The sequence below is a fragment of the Mus caroli genome, unplaced genomic scaffold (genome assembly GCF_978045245.1).
Source record: "Mus caroli unplaced genomic scaffold, Mus_caroli_1 scaffold_18, whole genome shotgun sequence".
NCBI classification, from domain to species: domain Eukaryota; kingdom Metazoa; phylum Chordata; class Mammalia; order Rodentia; family Muridae; genus Mus; species Mus caroli.
The window spans coordinates 48,640,210-48,661,554 of record NW_028227273.1 but is presented as its reverse complement, the minus strand read 5'-3'; the positions used below and the strand labels follow the sequence as shown (position 1 = coordinate 48,661,554).

The window sequence follows — 21,345 nt, the reverse complement described above, 5'->3', positions numbered from 1 at the left end:
TAGCCAAAGAATAGACAGAGGATGAGTGGTGCCGAGTGCTGGAGAGGAAGTGTATATAAATACAAAGATTGAAAATGTGTATAAGCAACAAAGATCGGCAGGTGGGAGGGTGGTCAACTGTATTCCACCTCTGATGCTGAGAGCCAGAGTCCTTACTATCCCACTCTGTCCTGACAGGTCTAGCCTCAGTCACAAAAGCTGCCCAGCAGGAAGAAAAACTAAGGAAACCGGGTGGCGTGTAATTTACAGACAGAGGAGGTGACAGAAACAGAAGGGATCGGTGACCACGAGAAACCCTCCCGCCGCACAGCGGCTGCGCACACCCCTGCTCCGGAAGCGGAAGTGCACACGCGGTCAGGTGCGTTCCAAGATGGCGGCCCTCAGGGCTCTGGTGTCAGGCTGCGGGCGGCAGCTCCAAGCGTTCCTGGCAGGCCCCGCCGCCACTGGCTGGTTACGGCTTCCAGCTCGCGGGTTGAGAGAAGGTGAGTCCCAGGACCCAGCGACCCCCGGGACTTAAGGAGAGAGTCGTGACACTTCCGCCAGCCTCGATATGCCCCTCCCTCTCGGCGCGACTCTGAGACCCCGGAGGTGCGGTCCCCCGCGGACCACTTAAAAGGCTTTACAGACGCTGGCGGGGTGGCTTTCACCTCCCGGTTCTCAGTGTCTTCCGAAAGTCAAGGAGAACTGAGAGAAAGACCTGGTCGTTTAAAGATCAAAGAGAAGAATGTCTCAGAGTTCAGAAAAGCTATAAAGGCTGAGTGTTAATTCTCCCATCATTTTCCAAATCGCCTCCTCCTTGGTTAAAGCATGCCGCCAAGCTCACCTTATCAATTCTTCTCTGAAAAATGTGATTAAATGGTCACTTTCTCTGCCTACGCTACGGATTTGTAAGATAGCAGCCAAAGTGCAATGGCAGTTGAACAACTAAGACTTGCTAAATGTTAGGTCTGCATTTCATTAATATTAAATCTGGAAAAGTGACCAGATTCTAGCATCATCTGAGACCTTACTGAAGGTCAAATGCGTGTGAGTCTAGCTGTAAAAGGACTGTAAAGGGAGAAAGCACAGCTTCCTTGGGTTCTAACGAGCTATGTATACATCCCCCACCAATAAACGGACGTTATTCGTTTGCATGAAAAAGTACAGTAAGATTCTGTAACCAGAATTAGCAAAGTCAGTTGGAAATTTTCATAAAGAGGATGCTCCTTGAACAGGCTTGTAAAAGGATGGAGCTTGGCAGAGTGAAAAGGTCTTTCTGGATATAGTCTTTTCTGTATTCTGTGAGAAGCAGGAAAGGATAAGTGATGTAGATAAAGAAATGATGCAGGAAGGGACTTATCTTTAAAATTGGCCAACCAGGGGATATTAGTTAAAGCTGAGAAATAAGTCGGGTGTGGTGGCTCACACCTTTAATCCCAGCACTCCGGAGGCAGAGGCAGGCGGATTTCTGAGTTTGAGGCCAGCCTGGTCTACAAAGTGAGTTCCAGGACAGCCAAGGCTATACAGAGAAACCCTGTCTCGAAAAACCAAAAAAAAAAAAAAAAAAAAAAAAGAAGGTCACCAGTGAGATCTTGTGGATGGCAGAGTGGACTCGGATACAGTGTTTCAACTGTCTCCAGGCTGCAACATGGGGCTTAAGCTCATAATGTTTTTGAGGGTAACTGCCCTGTCAGATACTAACAGCTCCAAATTGCATATCCCTTATGAAATGGAGCATAAAGCTTCTTTTGTTTGTTTGTTTGTTTTGTTTTGTTTGTTTGAGGCAAGGTCTCACTAAACTGACCTAGAACTTGCTATGTAGATCAAGCTGGCCTTAAACTTACCAAGATCCACCTACTTCTTCCTCCTGAGTAAGGGCTTCTTAACTGGAGAGTCTGTGGACTGATGAACCAGCTAATCAGTCTTTAGAGTCATCCTCTCTACAAATACCTGACTGCAGCTCTCCACTCTGTCAGCCACTGTTTAGAGAGCCTGGACCAAAGGCTAAATATTGAAGTGAAGTGAATTGAATTGAAGATATGCCTTTACACGAAAGCGCTGTCGTGTTTTATATTCTTTTGGATAAGTGAACCTTGCTGCACCCTCCCTTTAGGAAAGGCATATATACAGCTGATTTGTGTTGCTCCAATGAGGATGTTTGTCACTCAAATAGTATTGTACATATAACATTCGCAGTTGTGGAAAACAAGCTTAGTCTCTTACTGAAAATATTCATGCCTCTTGTTTTTCAAAGATAAAACTATATAACTCTAGTAAGAATTCATGAGACTTGGACTTGAGAAGCAAAGAGACTTCATGAGGACCAAGTACCAGTGCTGTTGCTATAAACTTTCAGTCTAGGGTACTGTTTCTCAGTCTATTCCCCACTCTCACTCCTAAAACATTTGGCAGTGTCTAGAAACATTTTTTGTTTGTCAGAACTGGTAGTAGCAGTGCAGTACCTGGTAAGTGGATAGGGATACCATTAAATGTCTTACAACACACATGACAACACGACAAAGGACCATCTGGGGCACACACACATACACACACACTAGGGTCGGGATATGGTGGGGTTTGATTTTTCAAGACAGGGTTTCTCTGTGTAGCCCTGGCTATACTGGAACTCACTCTGTAGGACAGTCTGACCTCAGACTCTGAGATCTGCCTGCCTCTGCCTTGACCACTGGTGTTTAAAGGCGTGTGCCACCACTGCTGAGTTCAATACATACCTTTAATCCTGACATTTGGGAAGCAGAGGCAATTAGGAGGATCTCTGGGAATTCTAAGGTCAGCCTGGCCTACTTAGAGAGTCCCTGGCCAGCCAGAACTACACAGGGAAGCCCTGTTTCTGAGATGGGGGTGGAGGCGAGTGATTGACAGGTCCTGACAGCCCAAAGTGAGAGTGGGCAAATTTTGGCAGAAGCAGAACTGAAGGGAGACAAATGAGGATGCTGTGATTTATAAGGGCCTTCTTGCAGTAGTGTGCTAGCTTTTCAATAACCATCTGCTCGGCCATCCTTAAAGGTAGACATTAGCTGTCTTTATTTTGTAAATGGGGGAATCCAGTTGTAAAGATGTGGTATCGCACCCAGCTTGAGCTGTAAGAAGTAAGAGTGGAAAGTAGAGGCAGCACTCCCCGCCTCCAGTATAACAACCTCGGCGCTCCGTGGCAGGCCTGCCTCTTGTTCCCTCCTCTCCTGAAAGGCTCTTAGCAGTTAACTTGCCAAAGAACAGTTAGTGATTTCATCAATGATAATGTCAGACTTAGCAAGGATTGTGGGAGAGATTCCCTGCCTTACTACGCAGAGAGCCCTTGGGAAGGAAGTGCATTCACAAGAAACCGTGCGTGCGTGTGTGCGTGCGCCTAGGCAGAGCGCACTGAGACGAGGAAAGGCCGACCGACGAGAATGGGTTTCATCTGTTTCAGTGAGCTCAGAGGTGTTCTCTGATAGGGGCAGCAGATACATAGCAAAGACCTTTGAGAGGGAGGAAAAAGTTGAGGGGTTTTAGGATTTAAGTGTTCTGCTAATGGGAACTGTGTTAAGTAGCAATAAGACTCATTGTGAAGCCCAGGGCAGAAGGATATTCTGTCAGGAATTCTAGGGAAGGGCCATGAGAGACCATAAAGAGCCAGCAGTTCAAATGATGGAGCTGAAGGGGATGGTGCTTGAGGGGAGCACAAGCAGTGTTGGCGGTTAGGGCACAGGGCGCCTCCCAGCCACTCCATGCTGTGCTTAGATCTCCTTCCACAGACCCTTGGTTTCTTCAGCTGCTTGCTGCTGTCGGGCCCTGCACCCTTCCAGCATCTCTCTTCCCTTTCTGCCTCCTTGACTAAACAGCCACAGTTGATGTGCCCATCTCCAGCTTCTGCACCCACTGCAGCCTCGTTGTGCTGCTGCTTGCTCCAGGCTGTTACAATTCAGTTCTCTTGGACTCCATCCTAGGAGCATTTACTGAAGCACTCAGAGGACCTCTTTATGAGGCCTGGGCTTTATTAGTGAAGTTCCCAGCGTTGTGTTACTTGTCTTCTTGGGGCAAAGCCTGTGCCTCACTGTTGTGCTGTTACTCTGCCTAGGAGGGAGAACCAGCCTGACTTCCTGACTAGTGCATTGCTGCCTCGCTTGGGGCAGATGATCACGTGGGCAAGAGGTTGAGAGGTTGCAGCCTTAACTCTACTTAGAAAGCAATGGTCTCTAGCGGCTTCCTTCACGCTGACGAGTCTTAGGATGCAGGCATGGTTGCACCTTGTCCTAAACAAGTTTTCTGTTGGTGCCTGAACCTTACTTAGCCCAGCCTTTTCTATCCACCTCACTTCTCTTGAATGCAGAGGGGACCGGGGATAAAATAGATCTCAGGTTTTGTTTGGTTTTGCCATGTTTTTCTATGCACACTGAAAAGCAATACTATTTTTGATTCTTATCTCCTCTTTCCAGAGGCTTAAAATCTGCTTGGCCTCCCCAGGCTCCAGCCGGGCCCTCTTCCCCTGCACAATTCACAACCCTGATCAATCTCTGTCTCCCTGAGCTCCTTGGGTCATTCCTCTGGTTTGACAGATTGTCTCTCTTAGATAAGTATCTGCCTATTGTTTTACCCACTAGCTTCTAGAAAGACACTGGCTCGAGGTTGCTGTGGGTGAGCTTGTGAACAGTGGAGCTTGCCATGGGCTTTGATCTCTTTTCCAGGGGCCAGTGGGATGACTTCAGGGTTTGGGTCTTTGCCTAGAGTGATGTGTGTTTCGTTAGACTTGTTTACCTCATGGTTAGGGCCCAAGTGCCTGGACCAAGAAGGAAACCACATGTTTATACTCTTTGTGTTTCAGGCCATTGTCCTGATGCTGCTGACTTCAGTGGCACAAGAATGTGTCTCTGCCTTTGTTTCCTGAGACTTCTCAGAAACTTACCCTCCCTACCTGTTGGTGCTCCCATTCAGTTGCCCTCTGGCCCTCCCCCAGTTTGAATTCTCCAAAGTAGCAAAGTTTCTAGGGTACTTAGGGGTTACTGTGGGCTAGAGATATGCTCGTCTGTTCTCCCTGGTCCCCTTGTGTGGGCCATTCTGCAATGGACACATCATGGTGACTTTCCCTCTGCAGCTGTGCTGGCTTCTAGGCTGACGACCAGGTTGAGGCTCCCCCACATCCCGTTCATGGGTTGGCCTCTGTTCTGGACAAGTAAAACCGTGTGTGAGGTGACGCAGTTGCTTTTACACACAAGGAACCTAGTTCGTATAAGTGGCTACAGTGTTTTCCAAAGACGGCCTCTGGCTTTTTCTAGTCATTGTTTCAGTTTTCTGTGTCTGGACTTGGACATGGAGGGCTCTCACTTTGGTTGTTTTGGAGTAACGATTCTTTATGAATGGTCTGCCCAGAAAACAAATGCGGGTTAGTTCCAGGCAGCCTGTGTTCAATTAGATGTCGGTCACAGAGCTCGCTGAGCACAGATGCTGACACGGGCTCTGGTGGGGTTAGCGTTGCCTTTCCCTTAGGCCCTTCTCTTCTTGTTGTTTATATTATGTTTTTGCAGAAGCAATATATGTTTATTTTAGAAAATATGATAGACAAAAAGAAGAAGCAGCAATACCCCCTTCCACGTCTGAGGGATAGCCAAGTCTCTGACACATACCCCACAGCTGCCTGAGAGCCTCCTGCAGCCCTTAGCTAACTTGTGTAGTTGCGGTTGGCTATTTTTCCTAGGGAAAGATCTTTAGCTCCCACTGGATTCTCAAAGTTAAGGATCTTAGGCGCTTTTCTAGTCTATATTATTTCTTACGTTGGTAGGAGCAAAGTAAAACCAAACTGTGGTAGCCGAACTACTGTTTAACTGGGGTTTGAGTATCTGGAGAGGCTGTGTGCAGATGATGTGAGCTTAAGCTTGCTATTGTAGCAGCTGATAGTTAAAAGGAGACAGTGACAATTATTTCATTCCTTAAACATAGCACTTATTGATCCTTTGCTGTGTACCAGTTTCTTGCTAGCAGCTGTGGCTCTTTCTTTCTTTCTAAATAAGATAGGAGTATGGGAGACACTCCAAGAACAGTTGCTGTGTGTGAGTTGGCAGCTGTGATAACCATCGGCCTTGTCATTCAGTGGCCTAGTTAGGTGAGATGAGAAGTGTGTGTGTAGCCTGACAGATGTGTGCAGCTGATGGTCTTGCTTCCACTTCTCTCTTGCCTGCCTCAGGCATCAGTAAGCCCTGGGTTGCCCCAGGCCCTTGAGCCTACTGTCTGCAGGCTTCTGCTTGCTACCTGTTCTATCCCCTTTCTCTGGTATGGTAACAGAATCTAGCCCTGCAGGGAGAGATGAAGAGGGATGGAGCAGAGAGTATTTCCCTTGTGGCCAGTTTCATGCAGCGTTGGCACAGGATTCTCAGGATATGTTTTGGGGAGTGGATTTGTCTCACTGATAAACCACCATTGAGACACAGTGTTGTGTTTTAGATTATAGAAACCACTTTGGGCTGGTTCACTCTGCAGGGGACATGTGAAAGGGCACTTCTGACTTTCAGGCCTGCTGCTCCAAAAGCTTTCTGGTTTACTTTTGTAGCCCAGGCTGCCCTCAAACATACAGCAATTTTCCTGCCACAGCTATTCAGTTTGCCAACTCTTCTGGTCAAAATCAAGATGAGTCTCAGCTTCCAAAGGCAAAAAACCAGCCTGGAGCCCCTCACTCCTACAGAGATGCTGCAGCCTCGAGCCCCTCACTCCTTCAGAGATGCTGCAGCCTCCAGCCCCTTACTCCTACAGAGATGCTGCAGCCTCCAGCCCCTCACTCCTTCAGAGATGCTGCAGCCTCCAGCCCCTCACTCCTTCAGAGATGCTGCAGCCTCCAGCCCCTTACTCCTACAGAGATGCTGCAGCCTCGAGCCCCTCACTCCTTCAGAGATGCTGCAGCCTCGAGCCCCTCACTCCTACAGAGATCTGCAGCCTGAGCATCCCAGGCTGGCCTGCAGTCAGCCTCAAGGGCATAGAGCCCTGGCACTTAGGGGTCAACCCTGCTTGCTTTCTGTCCCAGGCAGGAACCGTGGGAGAGTGCAGACTGAAGGCTCCTCTCCTCTGCCTGTGTAGAATTTGAGCTGTTATTTGAAACTCCCTGTTCCTTATTAAATGGCTGACCTAATTTTTCCCCTTTATCTCTGTAGTGGTGAAGATCCAAGAAGGGAAGACGACTGTAGTAAGTATCACTGCGTTGGCCACTCACGACCTCCTTAACGTTCGGAGCCGCCTGGCTGCTCCTCTGAGGGATGGATGGACGGAGGCCCAACGTGGACTCCTGGCTCCAGGATCTGCTCCCTCTGAGACCATAAATCCTGAAGTCTACTATTTCTTGGGCTGTGTGCCGTAGTGTTTTAATCAGGAACAGTCGCTGGGCCTGTGCTGCTGAGGTATCTGTCACTTGATTAAAGTGACCTTTGTATGACAAAGTCTCAGAGGCCTTTACTAATATGTTCTCTGGCAGGTGATAAATCAGTTTCCCAAAGGGGAATTAGTTGGCCCAGGGCCAGGGGCCTGCCCTTCTGATCCTTGCCTTCTGTCTGGGATGACTTCGTACCCTTAAGTGATGCGTTAAGAGGTGGCAGGCCCTGGCCCCCAACCTCACTAGCTGGCACCCTGGCTTGTCTCTTGGTAAGAAAGCTGGAACGATTCTTCCTCCCATACCCCCCTTTCCCTCACTGAGCCCATCTCACCTCCCTTGGGGAGTCAGTCATGGGGCCTAGATTATCCCATAATCCTTAAAAGACAACCTTGTTTTCACATGGCCTTCTATCCCTCCAAGAAATTCTCAGCCACCTCACAGAGCTCCCAGAAGGCTCGAGAACTTCCATGTGGACCAGGGGCTTAACCTCTCTGGCAGGCAGCCAAATATAGTCTACCCTAAGACAGACTTATCCCCGGGGGAAAGCCAGTCATTCTTCTCCCAGAATACCTCCCTGGCCCTTCCGCTGGTTAGCATCGCTCAGTTCTTAATGTTTAGGGGACTTCATGTCCTTAAGGCACTTTTCTATTCTCTGATTAAAACCTAGAGCAAAAACAAAAAAACAAAAAAAAAAACAAAACAAACCTAGAGCAATCTGGGCATGATTGTGCATATCTGTAATCCCTGTACTTAGAAAGTCCAGAGTTCGCCGGGCGTGGTGGCGCACGCCTTTAATCCCAGCACTCGGGAGGCAGAGGCAGGCGGATTTCTGAGTTCAAGGCCAGCCTGGTCTACAAAGTGAGCTCCAGGACAGCCAGAGCTATAAAGAGAAACCCTGTCTCGAAAAACCAAAAAAAAAAAAAAAAAGAAAGTCCAGAGTTCAAGGCCATCCTCAGCTTTATAGTGAAATCCAGGCAAGCCTAGCCTCCGTGAGACCCTGTTTCAAATGACAAAAAAAAGCTAAAACAAGCATTTACCCAATAAACTCAATGCTGGAGAAAAGAGTGACATCAGCCTGTTTTGTTTTTGTTTTGTTTTTTAAGACAGGGTCTCTCAGTCTGTGTAGACCAGGCTGTCCTCAAACTCACAGAGATCAGCCTGTGTCTGCCTCCTGAGTGCTGGAAGTAAAAGTGTATGCCATCACACCAGCTGATATCAGACTTTTTTTTTTTTTTTTTTGGTTTTTCGAGACAGGGTTTCTCTGTATAGCCCTGGCTGTCCTAGCACTCACTTGTAGACCAGGCTGGCCTCAAACTCAGAAATCCGCCTGCCTCTGCCTCCCGAGTGCTGGGATTAAAGGCGTGCGCCACCACGCCCGGCTGATATCAGACTTTTGAAGTAGCATATTGCTTCTGCTTTTCTGGGTACAGAGAACTCAATGCTAAAGATAGCGTCCCCCTACCCACCGCATCTCCGCCTACCCACTGCATCCCCTACTATTTCAGATGCTTCCTGGGCCCAGCCTTTCTTTAGCCCATTGGGATGCCTGTTCTTCTGTTGGCTGTTTCTGCTTTCCCTTGAAGACCCTGGCAGACCATGTTTGGCTCTCTCAGCTGCCATCTTCAGACTCTTGAGAACTAACTAGTTCACCTCCCGTAACAGCATCTCTCTCTTAGGCATTCAGAATTGAAGGCTTACTCCCCAGCTATCGGTGCTGTTCACATTGACTTGTAAGTGTAAAGAGGTTTTTTCATGTGAGGCACGGATCTGCTGTTAATAGAAGGCATATGGAGACACTGTGGCTCTGGGGTGAACCCATGCATGCCTTGGTCAGGTGCTACTGTGGGTGTGTGTCCTCCAAAATAAGATCCGATGCCTGCTGCACGTAGTTGTGGGAGTTAAATCGACTGGTATATGCGAGCCATTCTTAGCACAGCACGAGGTGAACAACAGTGAGCCAGTGAATGTTAGCTCTCTCTTGCGGCCCTCAGGGCCCCTCCCAAGGCCTCCCATGCACCTTCAGATTTTCCCTGGCCCACAGCTTCTCTCTGACGTGTTTAGAGTTGCCATGGTAGAAGCGGGAGTGGGTATTGGTGCCTAGCATAACTGAGCAGAACTTCTAGCCTCTGTCTCTTGGCCACTCCCAGCCCCAGGACAAGATTACTTTTGTCCCAGTGCCTCTCAGATCCATCCCACTATGCTCTCAAGCTCAGCATCAGAGAGGCCTGCTAAGGTCCCCTGCAGCTGAAGCTGACTCCCAGATCATTGCTTTAGGGCACGTTGCCATTCCAAGGCTAGGTTACAGGGTATATCCATGTTGGGAAGGTCATGTCATATGTGGCCTCTGCAGAGTATTTAAAAGGTGTTCTCCAAAATGATACAAGTGAAGAGAATTGCAGTCCCAGAACTCACTCCAAGTATGAGGCCAGCCTACTCTACATTATGAGTTCCAAGCCAGCCAAGGCTATCTAGTGAGCCCCTGGTTGTTTTTAGAGGAGGGCGTGTATTGTGTCTGTCTGCTGCGGTTTTCTGTGTTTGCAGAGGAAGAAGGGCGTAGCAGTGCACACAGACACTTGCTTATCTTGCTGTTCTCGGGGTTTCTCGGCTGCAGCATTGGCTGGTGTTCTTTGTGGTGAGGGCTTCCCTGTGTATCCTTGCTAGATGTCCATAATACCCCTTCTTCAATTGTGCAGTCAGAAATGTCCCCAGACATGGCCAGAAGGAGTGTGGGCACACATAGGGCCTCTAGCGTAGACTTTGTTCTTTTCCATGAAGCTGGAAACAGTGCTCTCTACAGATAATGCACAGAATGGCGGACGTTTTATTTGAATAGTGCATCTATCTCTATGCCATTTGGAACTTTTTTTTTTTTTTTTTTTTTTTTTTTGGTTTTTCGAGACAGGGTTTCTCTGTGTAGCCCTGGCTGTCCTGGCACTCACTTTGTAGACCAGGCTGGCCTCGAACTCAGAAATCTGCCTGCCTCTGCCTCCCGAGTGCTGGGATTAAAGGCGTGCGCCACCATGCCCGGCTGGAACTTTTTCATATGTGTGTATCTAGCTGTCTGTACGTGTACATATGCATGTTTTTCATATGTGTGTATCTAGCTGTCTGTACGTGTACAAATATGTTTTTGGAGGCCAAAAGAGGGCATCAGATTCCCCTGGAACTGGATGCTGGGAAACCAAGGCCCAGTCCTGTGCAAGAGCAGGACATACTCATAACTGCTGAGATGTCTCTCCGGCCCCCATTTTAACCACATGCATCTGTCTCTTTTCCCAGAGGCAGGAGAAGCCTAGGGTTCTGATATTTTACTGTGGCTTGTTGAGGAAGGAAGACAGCATCCAGCTGAAACAGCAAACTGTTCTTGTAGTTCAGCAGTTCTCAACCTGTGGGTCTCCACCCCCAGAAGACCATCAGGAAACACAGATATTTACACTATGATTCAGAATAGTAGCAAAATTACAGTCATGAAGTAGCAATGAAAATAATGTTATGGCTGGGGGTCACCACAGCCTGAGGAACTGTATTAAAGGGTCGCAGCATCAGGAAGGCCAAGACTACTCTCCTAGTTACCAGCTTCTATGTCTGTCTGTGTTGTCATTGCTGTTTTGTCTGGTTTGAAGCAAGATTCTTACTGTATAACCTCTCCTGACTTGGAACCTAATACCGTGTAGCCCAGGCTAGCCTTGAACAGTTTTCTTGCCTCTACCACCTGGTGCTAGGATTACATGTATTCTTCACCTGTCTGGCCACCAAACCACATCTCTGTGGCCAAGGCCCAGCATATAGTAGATACAGAAAATCTCCACCATACAAGCAGCCCTGTTCGTTGCTGCCATGAGAGCCCAGAAGTAAGCCTGACTGGCATTCAGGGTGTGCTCAGAGTTGCAGACCTGCACATCTGATGTCTGACCCTGGCTCTCACACTGGACATTTTTTCCCTGCTTCTTAGATTGAAGGCCGAATCACAGAAACTCCCAAGGCAACTCCAGATCCCCCTAACCCCTCAGGCCAGTGCCCCATCTGCCGCTGGAACCTGAAGCACAAATATACCTATGAGGTAAGTGTGGCTGTAAAGACCATCCCCTGCATGCTTTGGGGTCTGGAGCCTCTTACCTTGAGCACTGTCCTCCCTATATATAGTGACAGCTGCATTCTACAAGGATATCAGAGGCAGCACTTTGTCCAGTAGCTGTCAACCCTGGTTGTGTGGTAGCTTGAAATACTGGGCTGAGGGCTGGAGAGATGGCTCAGTGGTTAAGTGCACTGGCTGCTCTTCCAGAGGACAAGATTTCAGTTCTGAACATGAACAAGTGTGGGTAAGAGCTATATAGATCAAGTTCCGAAGAATCCATTACCCTCTTCTGGCCTCCACAGGTGTCGCATGTACACGGTGCTCACACATACATGCAGCCAAAACACCTGTATGCATAAAATATGGTGCTGGAGTGATGGCTTACAATCAAGAGCATTTGTCTCTCTTACAAAGGACTTTAGTTCAGTTTCTAGCCTCCCACGTGATAGCTCACAACCACCCAGTTCTACTCCAGTTCTAGAGTAGCCAGTGTGCCTTTGTCCCCCAGGGTACTGAGGAGCATGCGACTCGAATCTACACAGAGAGGAAAACCACTCGGCCTCAGACAGACCCAATCAGCAGTCCTCACGGGGTTTTGGGGCTATGGGGCTGGAAGCCACTGACTGCATCTGTAGCCTTGTTTGGAATGGCACGGGTAGTTCTCACGGGGATGGAATCAGGTCTGAGTTTGGCTCTCCTCCCTTTAGGTAATGAGGTGGTTCACAGTGTGATCTGCAGACACACTCTAGTCTCCACCGTGGAGCTCCAGACTCCACACCACTTAGTTCTCACCACCCATCCCACCCCCCTCTCTCTGAGGAGTGTGTGTCCCTGTGAGGGCACAGATGCCACGGCACAGGCATGGGGGTTCAGTTCTCTCCTTCCTGTGTGTGTGAGGATGGAACTTAGACAGTCAGGCATGGCGGCAAGGACGTTTACTGGCTGAGCCATTTACTGGCCCTTAGACTTCTGATTAACCCCATGAAGGAGAGACTTCCTCTTCCTTGCTTTGCAGTAAGGGACTCTCAAGTATGAAGAAGTTAATGAATGTGCTGCAGTCACCCAGCACTAAGTATCAGAGCTGGGCTTTAAATCCGAGGTGCCCGGTAGAGTCCATGTGCTAACTGCTACCCTGCAGAAGATAAGACCTGGCCCTGGACTCCCCACACTTGTTCTCGAGAGCGCTCACTGGTGACATAAACACTCTATTTTGGGGTTTCAGGTGATTCAGGCTCTGGGCCAGTTTGACCTGTGTTGTCCCAGTTCCCCCTTTAAGGCACAGGATGACTAAGGGCAAAGATCCTGGTCAGGTGATAAGACCAGGAAGATCTGGACAGAGTGACCCAACTAACCCCCTGGGCGGGGAACCTTGGCTTCAGTCCACCCCCAGACTCTCCCCTGCCCCGGGCCCTCTCAAGTGCCGAGAGCGTGCAGCAAAAGGCTGAGACCAGAACTGCTTCCCATGGATGTCAGTGAATACACAGGCATGCCGGTAATCTCAGCTGCAAATGGGGGGAAGGCTATGCCCACACCTGCCCAGACACCCGGGCACTCTGCTGCTGGCCGTTTCCAGGAAATTGAGTTGGCCCTGTTTTTCCAGGAGAAGAAATCTAATTCTTTCCGAGGTAAAGGCTAAAGTTGTTTTCCCTTTTCCCCTTTCCACTAGGAGCACTACTGGCCCAGGCTGTGTGCAACTGTTGGCTGGCTTGGCAGCCTGCAGTACAGTCTGAGGGTACAAGCTAGCGTGTTAGCTGTGGCTTAGTGCAAGTCTTACTACCTGCTTCTGATGAGTGTAGGGCTGAGAGTTCCGGGCCCGGCTCCCCAGGAGCTGTTTAGTGATTAAAACAGATTTGCAGTTGTACAGCAACAGCAGCCAGGACAGCAGACTACCAAACAGCCAGTGATTGCGGAGGCTGACATTGGGCCCTTGCAAGGGCAAGTATTAACCCTTTGAGCCATTTGTGGTAGAAAAGAGAGTTTGTCCTTTTTGCTAGACTTATCCCACATAGTTTGTTAGGTGTGGGGTGCTACAGGGAAGCCTAAGGACCCCTTCCCTGCAGGATAACAGGAAACATGGACTGAACCTCACATCTGGCTCCCTCCCTCCCCGCTCTAGTACCTGAGCAGGAACAGCTGTCTCTGCACTCCACCTGCACCATCTCCATTATGGGACTGAGATAAAGCAGGCATTCCTCTCATGGAAAGACTTTACATGTCCCATCTCAGCAGAGAATGGCCACCAGGCATCTTACTACCAAGAAAGACTGGTGGTAAAACGCTCACTACAGCATTTTTGGTCTCATCTGATGGTGTCAGAACATTTTGGGGATGGCACTGGGAGCCCTGTGGAGCCCACGGAGCTTGGGGTCCAGGTTCCTAGCATGCAAGCAAGCCCAGCTGACCCACATTCCTATCCTCGGTTTTCACTAGGATGTGTTGCTGCTCAGTCAGTTCATCCGGCCGTATGGAGGCATGCTGCCCAGGCGGGTCACAGGCTTGTGCCGGGAAGAACACCGAAAAATCGAGGAGTGCGTGAAGATGGCTCATCGAGCAGGTCACAGTACCCAAGACTCAGAGGGGTGGTGGGGACTCCAGTTCCTCTTCCCAGCCAGCTGTCACAGCTAGAGAGGGGGTGAGCGCACTCGCTTGTGCGCACACACAGCCACACACACCCTCCTCCCCACTCTCATGGTCTTTACCCCTGGCCCTTTCAGAGCTGTGAAGACTGACCCCTCATGTGTTCTTCCTTCCACACAGGTCTGTTACCAAATCACAGACCACAGCTTCCAGAAGGATGCTTACCAAAGGATAAACCCAAGCTCAACCGGTAAGAAGTCATGCCTACAGTTAACCCAAGCTTTCCAGGGCCTATGGATCTCATTGTGTTCTAGGGGAGCTTGTCCCATGGGTCTCACAGCAGCCTGAGAGAGCTGGAATGTTGCTTGGCTGCGCCATTCCCAGCCACCACACACCTGCACCTTTCCTGCATGGCTGTACTGTATGATGTTTGCCACCGTCCTGGCCCAGCTCCCTTCTCCTTCTGTCCTAGAGGGCCTTGACACAGGGGCAAGGAAGCTGCTGGTGGGCCTTAGACTGTGTCAATCACTGTTGATGATATCACACTGCACTGGCTGCTATGGGGAAGTCTGAGCATTTCTACAAACTTAGATGTCCCAGCTCTCCAGCACTGGGGTCATTACAGGGCAGAACAAGGCCTTAGCCATGGGAGGACTGTCTGGGATAGGGTGACATACACAGCGTTGCATCAAAGCAGCCTGCATAGTCAGTCACTAGTGCCCCTTGCAGTCATGCAGTTAACAGCCCACATAACTGCCATGCCACCGAGTTATCCTGAGGCCTTAGGAGGACAGATTCAAGTCAGCCCTCCAGCACCAGCAGGCTAGGCAGGCCCCTCCAGTGAGAGCAGATTCTCACCTAACTCAGACAGCTGTCCTATTGCAGGTTTCCCTCTCCCTGACATAGGCCTCACAGGCAGTTAGATCTATAACAGCCCCCTGTTCAGCAAAGGGTCTTTAGAATTGATTTTGCGGTTCTTATGCCCTTGACCAGCAGCTCCTCTCGCCTCCAGTGTGTCAAGCTGCCTCTGGTGATAGTGAGGAAGAGACACTCTGCAGGAAGACTGAGGCAGAGCAAGACTCCCCAGCTCCAACAGACCTGTGCAGAGATCCTTGCCACAGCCTAGGTGGAGGCTGGCAGACCCGGTTGCTAAGCAGAGAGTGTAGGATAGGGTAATATAGGCTTGTGTCTTTGTGCCTTGCCTCCCTCATCCCTAGATACTGAGCCCAAGCTGAGCTGGGCTAGGCTATCTGCCAGCAGCCCCAAGGAGTAGGGCATGCTCTGCTTCATTTGGGGTTGAGCCCACCCCCAGCCCTGGCTTTTTAAGAGACAGCAGCAAGCCGGAGGCCATAATCCATCCTGCCCTCGGGCCTTTGAAGCCAGGCCAGGCTCCCTCCCTTACATCCGGTGTCCTTTAGTGTGACACAGGATTGATGATGTGTGGGGGCTCTTGAGTTGCAAAAGGCCATCCTGGGGGAAGGGAAGGCCTGGCTCAGGAGGTACTGATCTCTGTACGCTGTGATTACACCCAAAGGTCCCTGACTGCACTCAGGGGCCCTGCTCACTCCTCTGTGTCCTCAGCACCCTGGTACAGCATTGTCTTCTCCAGCAGAGGGGATAGTACCCCTCTCCTCTCCTGTGCTTAGCACACAGGTGTCCAGGCCAGGCTCTGCTCAGGAGAGGGAGGAAGGGGCTGCTTTAGGAAAGCCTGAGTTCTCACTAGAGCTGAGGTGCCCCCAGCCTACGCCAGTTAGCTAGCTGCTCCATGTGGCACAGATGCAGCCACGGCTCACTGAAGGAGAGCTGAGAAGGAAAACTCTGGAGATGCTGCACAGTCGGGCTCTTCTCAAGTCCGGGAGTCCTGATGAACACCTATTCCATGGGCCTGTATATGAACCCCATCTTCACCTCTCCCTCTGGGGGCTACGAGAGGCCAGTGAAGGGGCCAGCTGAAGGTGACGGAACTTATGCTGGGCTAACCTGTTGTCTTAAAACAACTGACCATAGAAACAGCAGCCCCTGTGCAGGCGGTACCCCAGTGCAGTGTTCGTGGGTCCAGCCAACTAGGACAGGCCTCATCTTCCTACCTCCTGTGCACAGCACACACCTCTGCCTAGGTCAGATGCAGGACGGACCTCCCGCAGCTTTCCCTCTGCATGAGGCTCACAGCTCAAGGTCCAAAGAACCGTGATAGAAAGGCGTGAATCAGCAGTCCTCTGTCAGCCAGAAGATGTCAGCCAAAAAATAAATTTTAATTTCTGCCAGGAATACTAGTTTTTAAAGTAAAACTTGAGGGCCTCTAGAGGCAGCCAGGGCAAGCCTCAACCTCACATAGAAGAACACAGGAGGACCTGGCCTTTGTGGCTGAACTCTTGAGCATGAAGGATGGGCCTTCCTGATCAGAGCCAGGTTTCATCATGAACAGAGTAAACCCCAGTCTTGGTGCTCTGACCCACTCTTCCAGGAACAGTCAGAGCCTAGGCCTCCCCAGAGGAGGCCAGAGGGCCATGGGTGGCCGCCATCTTCCCCGGCCCCTCCCACTTACAGAAACCTGCTGGAACACAGCACTGCTGTGTTCATCCCTTGCTTCCTATGGGGTGAGGGATGGGGTCCTGCAACGATTGAGGTGCCCTGGGAAGTCCCCTGGAGGCTAGGAGGTCTAAAGGAGCCAAGTGGGATGAGTGCAGGCCTTCTCCAGCCTTCTGTCACATTCCTGTCTCCAGCGTCAGGCCAGAGACCTGCTGTCCAAGCAGGATTCTTCTCTGCCGTCTGCCTGCAATGTGGATGCACACTGACAACTCTTTTGGTTTTTCGAGACAGGGTTTCTCTGTGTAGCCCGGGTTGTCCTGGAACTCACTTTGTAGACCAGGCTGGCCTCGAACTCAGAAATCCGCCTGCCTCTGCCTCCCAAGTGCTGGGATTAAAGGCGTGCGCCACCACGCCCGGCCACACTGACAACTCTTAAAGGTCAAGGGAATGGGCCTGGGCTGCCAGACTCTGCCTCAGTCCTGAGTACACACACACTTGTAGCCTCAAGAGCCCAGCCCATCTGTTTACAAAACAGCAGTCCCCTCCCCCCAAAATGCTTTACCTTTTGAGAAAGGAAAACTGGTGAGGGAGGCTAGGCTGCCCTGTGCAGCACAGCCCCAGGGGGCAGTGTCCGGCTCTTCCTGCCCCAGCAGGCAACCTCTTGTGTTCCCTCTACAGCTATCTGACTCGCTGGGCTCCCAAGTCCGTCAAGCCCATCTATAAAAAAGGCCACCGTTGGAACAAGGTGGGTATGGCTGTGGGGTCACCACTCCTGAAAGACAATGTCTGCTACTCCAGACGGCCTCTGAAGATGATGCATTAGTGGGAGCTGGACTTCTGAAGAGCTGACTAGAACCTTCTAGAAGATGCACTTGCTCCTCCCACCAGAACCACTGTCCTGCACAACAGCACAGAGAACTAACTTCTGTGCCTTGGATTTGCCCGGCTGCACTGTTGGGAGTCAAGGGCAGCCAGGAGCTGGATCTCCCGGCCACTGTGGTCTTCTGCCTGGCTGGGGCTGAGGTTGGAGCAGGGACAGGAGCCTTACCCAAGGGAATGTAATAAAGCAGGCTCTTGGCTTCCCCGTGTGGTCAGTGCTTAGAAATGTGGGGCCTGTGCATAGTAGGGAACTGCCTAATGGGCCCTGTCAGTGGACCTGGGGCAGGTCCATGTGCCACATCGTCTGCTGACGGGCACCACACTGCAGTGAGTACCTAGTGACTGTCAGTTACTAGCAGCTTTCAGTTGAATCCAGGAACTTGAGTGGGCCCCTAACCGCCCCTTCCCACCATCTCCACCCATCCACACTTGATGCCTCCTCCTTCATTAGCTCATCCCAGGCCTCTGCCTCTTGGTTCAGAACTATGTTTTCTGGCCTTTCATAGCCAGGTGACTAGATTGCCAGAGGGACAAAATGACAACAATCAAGACAGAACAAAAAGGCCCAACAGTTGAACTTTTTTATGAAAGAGTGTTTCGACCCCACATAAATATCCAGCCTGCCTTCCTACAGCATGAAGGGCAAGTCCATGTTCTTCTCGCCTGTGCCTACGTAGATGTAGCCATAGTTCTTGGTGCGAGGAGCGTGGTAGAAGGTGAGGCCTGGCCAGAGCAGGCTACGCAGCACCACCAGTGCATTGCCCCTTTCCATCTGGATGCTCCAAGACCCTGGATGGGAGGGACAGTTGAGGTGCCACTGAGAAAGTTGCTGTGCTCCTGATGGCCACAGCCACTTGCTCATGACACAGGGAAGGGAGCAAGTGTAGAGGTGACTTCAGGGACCCACAGATGGTGTGGCTTCCTTTCCTTGCTTCAGGGTAAATCACTGACCTTGGGCCTCTGCCCTAAGATCGATGAGACAACCAGGGGCTCAAGCTGAAGTCAGGCCATTTCAGGCCTCCACCTCAGTGGTCTGCCCAACTGCTGATGGGTGGAGTCATGCCTGGTAGGAGGAGACCTCGGCTGCTGAGTCTGCCCCATGCTACTCAAGACGCCAGGCAGCTCAGACCAGGCTAGGCTGTGCAGCCAGGATGACTTGGCTGGAAGGGCCTGATCCAGCTCCAAGGGAGGGAGCCGCTGTGTGGGAGGAAGGAGCCTGGGAAAATCGCCTCTGGATGCAGATCTGGGCTTCTATTCCCCTGCGCACAGAGGCCTCTCCCCCAAACCAGCCACAGCCCTGCTCTGGGCCCTGCCAGGAAGGCAAATAACTTTTGAAGGTTTTGGTACAGGACCAACCAGTTATGCTCAGAGGGCTGATCTGGAGCCTTCATCAGTTGCCAGCTCAGCCCCGGTGCTGGCTCCCACCACTCGAGCTTCCCGCAGCCTACCTCCAACCATGGCCCACCCTGGTCACTCCACACCCAGCAGCCTCACGATTCAGTCAGTTTCCACCCTCCAGAGGCCACCCTGCATCAGAGAAGCCTATCCCCGTATAGCTAGCTGCCTGCCCAGGTCAAAACCAGAGCTTTCTGGAAGCATGGAGGTCCTCTGCCCCTGGTCCTGACTGAGCCATGCACAGAACAATGGAGTGAAAGCCACACCATGGGCCTATCACTTGCTCTAGGCCCCAGTGCCACCGTCAAGGAATCAGAACATCAAGTGAAACAGGCCCTGGTTGGTATGACACCTAGCCAACAGCTGTTCTTTGGGCACCTGAGAACCCTGGTGGCTTTCTTGGTCACAAGTCTCCAGGAAACATTGCTTGAGGGGAGACAAGGATAGAATGTTACAGAACAGTGTCCCCAGGCCCTGTGTTTTATCCTTGGCAACAAAAAGACCCAGAAATATACAGTTCTCTAGCCTTAAGTCCCATTACTGGGGCCCAGAACATCATTTGGACAGCTTTCTACAGAGACCTAATCCCTCATTGCCCTTGGAGCCCACAGCTACACAGCCTCTGAGATAAGCAAGACGAAGCTCTGATTGCCCACCCAGGGAGGCTGGCTTGCAGCATCCCTCCCTCAGGCGCTAGCCTGGAGAAAACAGCCTCGGGTCTATCCCTAACCCCACTGTATCCGGATATCTATCTATTCAACCAACAGCATGGTGGCATGGGGCCCCTCAGACCAGCATGTCTGCTCACCTCTTGCTTCAAGGAGATGGGAAGCAGAGGCTGAAATGAGTAGCCCAAGCCCAGCAACATGGGTAAACTGTGAGGAAGTTAAAAAAAAAAAATACAAATACAGATGCCAATGAGGGCGGGACCAAGCAAGCCAAAGGGTGCTGAGTTGCAGCATGCCAGGGGCCAGCCTCTCTGCCTTTCCATGCATCCCCAGCATCATGTCCTTGTCCTCTCAACCTCCCTGATTCAGTCAGCTCATTATCTCGAACACACACCATGCTCCACTCCATTTTCTCTCTCCCCCCACCTTCTGTGTGTGTGTGTGTGTGTGAGTGTGAGCAGACACTCAGTGTGTACCTGTCACCTTCACCTCTATCTCAACTGTAAATATGGAAAAACCAGACCCAGACAACTGTGGTAGTAGCCCTTTGAAGAACTGATCCGGTGGATCAGTTCACAGCCCCAGGTCTCCTCAGACCTGGCTTCCTCTCCAGAGGACCTGTGTTGAGACTGGGGAGAAGATCCAGCCTGGAACTCAGCAGTGAGCCTCTGCAGTTAGCAGGAGGTCTTCCTGGGATTCCCAATGCCAGGGTGGGGGCCTAGGCTGGGATGGACTTCGTTCTCCTGCCTCGCAGGAAGAAAGGCTAATGCCAGGGGGAGTAAGGGTCAGGCTCAGGTCAAGCTGTCGAGAGGGCAGCAGGTAGCCTACGTCTCAACCCCTAAACGTCATCCCACTAAGCAATGGCCAGGAAGGCCTGGGTAGATGGCTCAAAGCTAGGAGCATGGCTGTTCTTTTAGAGGACTCAGATTTGACTCCCAGCACCTACGTGATGGCTAATAACCATCTAACATCAGCGCCATGGTGGCCTCCATAGGCACCAGGCATATGTGTAGTACACAGATATACATGCAAACAAAATACCCATACACATAAAATGAAATTTAAAAAAAAAAAATGGCTGCAAGTTCCTGAAAGCCACCATTCTCTTTACCACAAGGTAGTCAACCCTCTCAGAGTGGGGACAGAGGAAAAGGACACCCCTGGTGTCAGCCTCCAATATAAGTAAGCAATGGGATAGGGGCAGGGTCCCCTGATCGCTTCTAAAAGACGTAGGAGCCATCTTCACACACCCCCATAAAGCTGATACCACACTGCCCATTCTCTTCAGGCTCCCTGTCCTCACTAACCACTAGCAGCTTTTAAAGGTCAATTTCTTGGCTGCAGGACTCTTGCTGCCCTCTGCTGCCCAAACTGGGCACTGCACTGAGTACTCTTTGTTGGGACCCCGGCCACCTGCTGCCTCTGCTGCCTACTCTGTGCGCACCCCCACCCCATCCTACCCTCCAACATCTTCCAGTATAACTTCTGTTTTTCAGCTTCTCCTGGTTGCGCTCAAACCTTCCTGACACAAGAGCGTTGTCTTTCTCATTCCAAGGGCACCAAAAGAGCTTGGCACGCAGCAGCTGCTCCATGCTCTGCTGACAGAGCGAAAGGTTAAGGAGTATTGAATGGCAGAGTCCAGGTGAGGAAGCTGGCTGCCCTGCGTACTGCTCCACCTGTCTTCCGGTGCAAGCCCACAGTCAGGGAAGTCTTAGCACTCATCAGGAGGAGGATCTTGCCAGGAATCCATCCCTACAAAACTTTCCATCCCAGGATCACACAGCAGCTCACTGCCAAGATATTAGCCTCAGGCAATATCCCTCTCCGTTCTGTTCTCTTCCACTCGGAGAGAAGCTGGGCTTATCTCTGTGGGCACAGGGAACAGAGACCCC

At 50.9% G+C, this 21,345-nt stretch overlaps 2 protein-coding genes across 4 annotated transcripts in view; one reads left to right on the top strand and one right to left on the bottom strand.

Annotated features, from left to right (window-relative positions):
* Positions 1 to 21,345, bottom strand: part of Rsph9 (radial spoke head component 9) — a 49,235-nt gene that overhangs the window by 16,533 nt on the left and 11,357 nt on the right. Inside the window, exon 5 of one of the 3 annotated variants that reach the window (XM_021149893.3) lies at positions 17,964 to 18,179. The exons of the other annotated variants lie outside the window; for them this stretch is intronic. Coding sequence (XP_021005552.1) covers positions 18,019 to 18,179 — 161 coding nt within the window. The 3' untranslated portion in view covers positions 17,964 to 18,018. Of the gene's footprint in view, positions 1 to 17,963; positions 18,180 to 21,345 lie in introns of those variants that run through there. 3 annotated transcript variants of the gene reach the window in all.
* Positions 329 to 17,593, top strand: Mrps18a (mitochondrial ribosomal protein S18A). The gene is made up of 6 exons (XM_021149891.3): positions 329 to 482; positions 7,116 to 7,147; positions 11,283 to 11,390; positions 13,836 to 13,959; positions 14,163 to 14,232; positions 17,190 to 17,593. Exons 1-6 carry the CDS (start codon positions 371 to 373, stop codon positions 17,332 to 17,334), a joined length of 591 nt encoding a protein of 196 aa, XP_021005550.1. The 5' UTR covers positions 329 to 370; the 3' UTR covers positions 17,335 to 17,593.